This window comes from Tupaia chinensis, unplaced genomic scaffold (assembly GCF_000334495.1).
Source record: "Tupaia chinensis unplaced genomic scaffold, TupChi_1.0 Scaffold000627_1, whole genome shotgun sequence".
In the NCBI taxonomy this organism is placed as follows: domain Eukaryota; kingdom Metazoa; phylum Chordata; class Mammalia; order Scandentia; family Tupaiidae; genus Tupaia; species Tupaia belangeri.
In genome coordinates, this window is record NW_006160147.1 from 2,671,741 (window position 1) to 2,680,133 (window position 8,393).

Here is an 8,393-nt window from a genome sequence, read left to right on the forward strand (position 1 = left end):
CAATCCCTTCTCCTCCATTCTCCTCTCGGGATCTTGGGCACGCACGCACATGCGCACGGCGTGAGTTTTAAGCCACTGGGTCTGGGGCGCGAACCACGGTTGACTATGTGGGAGTCCAGCGACACAGTCATTACGCTAACTGCTGGTTCCCTTTTAATTAATTTTATTCATTCATTTTAATTTGACTAGAGAAAGACACAGAGAGAGAGGGAAAGGGAGAAAGCAAGCCACCAAGTCCGGGACTGGAACCGTGGTCTGCCATGTGGGAGTGTCCAGCACCTTAACCACCATGCCACCTGCTGGTCCTCAAGATAAAAAATTTTTAATAAGTATCAAGAACACCTATGTATTTCTATATTACTTTTAGAGATAACATGCATTTCTTAAAAAATGAAGATATTTAAAAAGCTTGAGTCCAAAGAAGTCTCCAAATGAGAATATGCTAGAGATCACCTAATTTCCAAATCTATGTATAACTATCAAAAATCGAGGCTAGCGGGACCAGCAGTTAGCGTTAATGGCTATGTCACTGAACTCCCATGTAGTCGACTCCGGTTCAAATCCTGGACCTGGTGACTTAAACTCATGCCAGGCGAGCACACGTGTGTGTGCACGCACCCAAGATCCCGAGAGGAGAATGGAGAAGGGACTGTGGCGTGGCCATCCCCCCGAGGGATGATTTCTCACTTTCTGTCTCTCTCTAGCGGGCACACGCGCCCTATAGCAAAAACCTCTCAAAAAAAAAAAAAAATTGAGGCTAGCAATTAAATATTTCCATTAAACTTAATTAAAGCAGAAAAGAAAAATAACAATTTCTATAAGGATATCAGGATAAGCTCAGCAATAAATCTGCCTTAATGTGAATGTGGCTACAATGCTAAAATTGCTTAAATTAACCCCAAAATGGAAAAATTACAGCCTGGGGCTGTCAATCAATTTATATTAAACATCAACTAATGGCAACTGCATGTTTCTTTCTTCCTAGTCCAGGAATGTACATTACTGTTTTATTGTTTTCTCTGCAACACAATTGGGTGACTGTGGCTAATTTTAGAATCAAATCTTCAATCTCTTAGAAGGAATTTCAGGCTCTAAGAAGCAAATTCTCCTGTTACTAAAATATGGCTTAAATTATAGTATTTATCTCCTTACTATCCCTCCCCTTTAATTAGCTGAGGTGCAATTTATATGTTACCTTTTTAAACCACAGAAATTTGTCTAACATCTCTGAATCTGTAATGCTTCTACAAAAATACCTAGTTTAATCCTGAACATTTTGCTCGGTTAATTCCAAAATCAATTTAAAATACTATGAAGCATATAATATAAAGCTGAACCAAAATATGCAACATTTAATAATTGCAAATATATTTATTACAATTTACAGATTAGTTAAGTTATATACACAAATATAATTTTAGCTATAAAATCCCAACAAAATGGTTACATTTAAATAAATGGATCTTTAGAAGCCAATTTAGACATCTAGCCCCCTAACTTCACCTTCTGTAAATTATAAAAAAATAAAAAATCTGATAGTTCTGATTTCAAGTTAAAGAGGCGTCATCACATGTCCTCACTCAGAAGTAGAATTTTCACCTGTCTGTACAAAGTCTTTCTCATGCTACATTGACTCTTAAAGCACCATTATAAGACTTCAAATGTGTAAAACCTTTCATGAAACCTCTAAGCCTTTTCTTGTTAAGAGTGTGGGGTTTAACTGTTCTAACAATCAGGAGTAGGAAGAAACTAACGATTTTATTTTTTCTTTCGGTCTGATTTAAAAATGGCCCCTTCTGTCCTTTTTATCACTTCATCAACACTTCTTCTAAAGCAGGGTAGTATACGGAATTCTACTAAATATATGGAATTCTTAACCAAGCTTTCACTCATTTGGTAGCAAGGAACCCCAAAGGAACGATTTTCCAATATCCAACGAATGATGTCCCATTATTTTTTTAAATGCGTTAAGTGTTAGATTTCAGAAACACAAAATACAGCCTAGGTGTCTGAAATATGATAGTATGCCTCAGTCTGGTTTTAAAAGAATGCCTACACATAGTGAAAAAAAAAGCTTTTTGCAAGGCAAAGATGGCAGCTGTCCAACTGCCACAATTTCACCATATTGAGCCAGACCTTCTAAATGTATTCCCTATGATTACCTAAGGTGGAGGTGTACAAAACACAAAATAAGGACTCTACAAAAATCTGACCAACTTTTATGCTGTTGCACTCGCACTGCATGTATGAGCACATATGTATGTGTGTATACATACACACACACACACACACTCTCTCTAGAGGCAGTTCTTAGAGCAAACCAGATAGAAATAAAATAATGACCAGGTAGATTAATAAACTGAGGTAGTAACCTTACAAGCAAACTTCTGTTGAAAAATTAATCTCCACACTAAAAAAATAAGTTCAAAATTAAGAAGTCATCTATTTGACTTGTTTTCTATTACCTGTAACAGGTGGTAGGAGAGTCAAGAGACTATTAGAGACAGTTAACATTCCTTCCTATAAAGTTAACTAAATAAACCATGCAAAACCAGTCAATGCAACGACTTCCACTCCAAAGTAAACTTTGAGGTAAAGATATTAAGACTTTCTAATTGTTAAATCTATAGTTCTATCCTTTCCTGAAAGTATAAGCCTTCCTATTACTTCTCTCACTATGAAAACAACAGAACGCATTAAGCTCACTCAAGTTTCTATTTTACATTTGCAACATGAAAATTGAGCACTGCCCATTTCCAAATTTAGTGTCACCCTGACAGGTTTTAAAAGTGACAGTGCTGAGGCATGATAGTAATAACACTGGTTTTGAGAGCATACATGACAAAACCAAATTACTTTGAAATGTCTCCCATCTTCTTTCTAGAAAAATTCTAGGATTTTAAATTTAAAAAATAAACGCCTATGACACAATTGTTACTTTGTAGAATGGTTTACAATTCCTGCCCATTGAAAGAAACACATTCGACAGGAAATTATTAATACAATACCAGATACGGAACCCTCTCCAAAGAATAATTTGCACAAGTATTAAGATGAAAAATTTGGCAGAAAGATGCAGCTTTCCTGAAGTCGCAGGGAGTACTGCACATGTGGGCTTTGTGGCAGTCTTTGAAAATATCTTCAGTAGAACCTAACAGAGAAATAAAAATCCACATAAATTTTCAACCGAAGTCAAAGAAAAAAGTGACACAATGTGATTGATGTGCTTTGCACTGATAGCACATACAAGATTATATATTTTGCCTTAAAGAAGATGGGCCAAATCACTGAAATAAAAAAGAAAAAACATACAAACCCATTAACTTCAGAATGTTGGGGGGAGGGGAGTTTTTAGACAGGTACATATTATTTTAAATTAGAACTGAAAACGGGCTTTAAGCCCTATCAATATTGTTTCCCAAAAAAATAAGGTTTGAAAGTGCAAAAGTACAACTCAAAAGGCCGGTCCCCCTTTCACCTCAAGCAAGCAATGAACATTTAAAAACACATCCAACTAAATAAAAGAAGATTAGAAGCCACACTATCTCATCTTTCATCATAAAGCATGGGTTCAAACTGGAATGTTTTCTGAGTAGACATGTTGCAAAAAAATTAAACTAGATCACTGGACCATGTTATATTTCTTCTTAAAAACAAACAAATACAAGAGACCCAAAGGACAGCTGCCAGTATTGTTTTCAAAAGAAACCCCTTAAGTAAGAGGTAGCATATGCTAGGGCTACAGACTGTCAACTCTTCTTAACATTGCTCCAAAATGTTAAGTCCTCTGAAGCATGTTTCCTGGATTCTGTTAAACATTTTTTCTCTGTGCTCAAATGTCAAGCAATATCCAATAGCATCTTCTGTTTCTTGAATTCTTTTCTGGAACCTGCACGCGTCCCTTGCAAATTCTTCCCATGGTCCTTTGCGATCCTCATCGTCACTTATATAATACTCAGTAACTTCTTCAAGAAAAGTTACCTATAAAGACAAAGATAAATTTTAATAATGTTCTAGGCTCTTACAATTAATACCAAGGTCAATAACCTTAATTATATTAATTTTTTTCAAAATATCTAGTATCTTACAGGATTATTTGGCTCAAAGTGTATCTGAAATTGTAAAAGAAAGAAGTTCTGACCAGATGGCATCTGAATAACAGTGGGCCAACGCCTCCTGAATACTTCACAAGTACATATTCCCACACACACTACCCCCAAACCCAGCCCTTGGCTTTTGGTGTTAATAAAATTAATCCAGGTGGGGAACTAAAACTTTTCTGCTGTTAATTAATCCCTGCTATTTTCAGTCTTTAAGAGAAATAACAATTCTGTGATTTTCTTCCCCCAAAACATAAACAAAATATTTCAGAAAGTAACTACTGTATCCCCCAAAAGTCAAGTTTTTATCATAGCACGAAGACTTTTATAAAAATCATTTTATTTATCTTTATCCATTTATTTATTTTTATTTGACCACAGGGGGATAGAGTGAGGAATAGAGTGAGAGTGAGAGAGTGAGAGAGAGTGAGACAGAGAGAGAGGGAGAGAGAGTGAGAGAGAGGGAGGGAGAAAGCAAGCTGCCAGGTCTGGGACTCAAAGCGAGGTCAGCCATGTGGGAGTCCAGCATCTTGAACCACCACGCCACGTGCCGGCCCCACCACAGCACAAGGACTTTTAACAGTGTTTTTATTTCTACCCTGCCTTTTCTAAAAATTCCCACTTTTTAGTGCTTTCCAATTTTGAATTAACATACAGTATTATTTTTATATTGTTACTTTTGTAAATAGAATATAGAACATTACTTAATAAACAAACTACAGCAAGTCCCTATGTTTAAAGCTGTATTACTGCAAGAGACTTTGTAGTTACAATTTAAAAAATCTCTGTATGCATATGCTATCATATATATGAATTGTGTATTTATGTACAATGTATAAAATATACCTAATTATTTAATATACATTACATGTATATTAAAATGTACATGAAATGTAACAAGTGACAATTCCTACTCATCACCACCAAATTCCTACTTACTCTCTACTTAATTTCTAATAAAGAAGTTCCTAACTAAAATATTAAACTCCAAAAGTACTTCCTTTAAAGGTATCAATATGTTCAATAGTTACATCAGCTAATTCCACTGTGACCTCCCCCACTTTCATTCCCTTTTCATCAGGCCAAAGAATGCCCCTGAGGACAATTAGTAGGAATGTAACACCTTACTAGATATTGCATTCTAGTCCTTGTTGTGTCACTAAGATAAATAATAACACACAGGGTTTTTTCAAACACTGAGTCTGGCTCTACAATCTGCACTATGTGATGTCATGGCATAACGTACTAGACTGGAAGGCCTCACTCTAAGAATCAGACCCTGTCCATTATTCCCATATATCTAAAGAACAGCAGGTAATCATAGGCTGTCAAATAATTCCACCATATTTAGACATAATCTTTTGTTAAGCTTTGCTTCTGGCTCATGCTCAATAGCCTCACATCTACTTCACTTTCTTCTATTTTACTCAACGAAGCAAGCTAAAAATGACATGAGATTGGCCTGAGGCCCCTGAACAGTAAGAGCTACTATTTAAAAGCAAGACAGGGTCTGCAGGTGGTGTAGTGAAGGGTGCTAGACTCCCACAGGGCAGACCATGGTTTGAGTCCCAGACCTGGCGGCTTGCTTTCTCTTTACCTCTCTCTCTCTCACTCACTCTGTCCCTCTCTGGTCAAATTGAAATTTAAAAACCAGTAAAATAAAGTTCAATAAAGTAATTGCTTTAAAAAAATAAAAATAATTATGAGTTTTATCCACTGATCTCATTCAAACCTTGCAATAACTTGTATAATCGGTATTATTATTATTCTCATCAGTTAAACGAGTGAATCAAGGCCATAAGAGTCAGGTAACTTCCCAGGTCTGGCTGTCTTCCCAAATCTCTTGGCCCTAACCACTCAGGAGTACAGAACACAAGTCTCCAGACGCTGTGTGTGCAGGCCACTGCCCCACTTTGTTTCTCACCTATTCACTCATTTTGTTAGAGGGCTCTTAGAAGAAGAAAGAAAAGCTCTTATATCATGGCATTTACAGTGATATAATTTCATTTTTAACATGACTTATCTGCTTCTACAATAAGACATAAGATTATCACTATTTAGAGATACTCTCTACTCCAGGAATAGTTTGAAAGTATTAAACCTGCCCTTTAGCCAATAGGTCATGGTACTGTCCACTTCAGACTCCCCAAGACTGCAGAATCTGAGGCCAGTAATAACTCACCCACCTCTTTCTCTTTCCAAATAGGGTATGGGAAACTTAAGAAACTTTCCTGCTAAAATAAAAGATACGCTAGTGTTCCAAGAAAAGAAAGGGGGATTTCTTTCCAATTATTAACAATAACTCTAGCTGAATAAACAATGAAGGAAAATGATTCAAGACTCTCAAAGTAAGGCTACCCAGAGTAAAATGCTCCATGAATTTTAATACTAACCATCACTGCCTACTATGATTGATTATTAACCAGCAGTACTGCATTCTTAAGAGAGCCAATCTCTGTATTGTTTCTGCCCACCAATCAAAATCATCTAATGTCATAAAGTTTTTGATACTAAAATTTGTATTTTTGTTCATGGCAAACAACTATGTAAATCTGACTTGTTTCTTGGTATTACCATCCCTTAGGGTTCCAATGAACAGGAATAAAAACACTGTTGTTATGCAAATTACTAAGTATTTGCAAACAACATATCACACTTAAAAACACTCCAAAACTCTTCCCAAAAAAAATCATGAATACCTGAACTGTAATATTTCTGTTCCCCGGAGAAAAAGTTGAAGCAGGTAAAGAATAAGCCCGAAGTTACCAACCCTAATGAAAATGGCACTTTCCTGCTATACACTGGTATCTTTGTTTTGGATAGGGATGACAAAAGGAACAATGTCTTACATGGGGAAGGGGCTTAGAGGAGAGGAAAGATCATTTGAACATTTCTCTATTCGAGTAAAAGAAGTTGAGTCCAGAGTTACCAACCCCAATGAAAATGGCACTTTCCTGCTAACACCTATACACTGGCATCTGTTTTGGATAGGGATCACGAACAGAACAATGTTCTGCATGGAGAAGGAGCTTAGGGGAGAAGAGGAAGGATCATTTGAACATTTTTTTATTCAAGTACAAGAGCTTAGAAGTCTTCCTCAAAAAAGCACTACCATGCCCTCAAAAGTCATGCTGCTACACTTTACCATATCTAAACAGTCAGAACAAACTACCAGGCATGTAGAAAGGAAAGAAACAAACCTTTTTCCTCTTGATATGCATGTGTCTTTCTCCAGAAAGAACCTCAGGCTGTACCAAGTGAGAACATCCACTTTCTTGGCTCCCTGATAGTTGCACCTTACAAGAAAGTAAGGTGTGACACTCGGAAATGGGCACAATGGACTCAGACAGTCTCTCTGGGTCAAGACAGCTTTTCCAAGTTCTCCCTGATGTTTGAAAAGGAGCCTTAAAATTTAGAAGGTTGTAGGGGTCATCGGAATTACAGAAAGAGTTCCACAGTTTGAGACTCTCTGCTTCATCTGCACTAGATTCCCAGTCATCTTCCTCCTCAGAACTTTGGTCAGGGGTCTCAGGAAGGCTTCCAGTCTGGGGAGAGTGCTCTAGATCAGACCTGTCTGACAAATTCTTCTCTGAGTCCGTGGAGTCCCCAGGAACACTTCTGACAGCAGTCTGAATTGTTGCTGTAAAGTTTTGGGGATTATAAGGATCTACACTGTAGAAAGAGTTCCAAAGGTGATGCCCTTCGGAGTCTTGCTCAAGATCTGATTCTGACAGTGAGCTATCACTATCAAAACCATCATCCTCAGCTTCCCCATCCCAATCCTCACCTTCTGAATCAGAACTTGTGTCCAGGTCACTGGCTGCACCTCCCAAAATGTAATCTATCAGTTTGTTACTACAAGCTGGTCTTGCAGAAACTGGAAGGTCAACTACACTTAGTTGGTCCTCTCCAAAATCTTTTTCCACAGGTACATCACAAGTCAGGCGGCTTTCCAAATGGCTCTGTTTGTCCAAAGCCAGGAGAACCTCTTCAGTCAACAACTCTGCATTTTCCTCAGTTGGCTCCTGAGTGTTCTCAGGAACGGCTCCAGCAGGAGGAACAAACTGTGTTGGGTTATCTCCGCAGTGTTTCAGATCCATCCTAAGCAGGTTGTGTTCCTCCTCCAGGCTGTGGTAGCCATGATCTTGGTCCGGAGTGGGTAACTCTTGCCCCTTGGTGGCCTGTTGAAGGAATTCCAACCGTTTCGAGCGAAGGTGGTGGATTTCTGGCAAGTCTTCTGTAGAAAGAGCAGGACATCCCTGCCACGAGGCTGGGGCGCTCTCGGCCTTCCGT

General features: G+C 37.9%; 1 protein-coding gene across 1 annotated transcript in view; it reads right to left on the reverse strand.

The window, feature by feature from the left end:
- Window positions 1-1,332: 1,332 nt before the first annotated feature.
- PPP1R15B (protein phosphatase 1 regulatory subunit 15B) overlaps window positions 1,333-8,393 on the reverse strand; it is a 12,398-nt gene continuing 5,337 nt past the window's right edge. Inside the window, 3 exon segments of the mRNA XM_027776045.1 lie at window positions 1,333-3,800; window positions 3,802-3,981; window positions 7,301-8,390. Of these exon segments, the coding sequence (XP_027631846.1) occupies window positions 3,750-3,800; window positions 3,802-3,981; window positions 7,301-8,390 (1,321 nt within the window). The 3' untranslated portion in view covers window positions 1,333-3,749.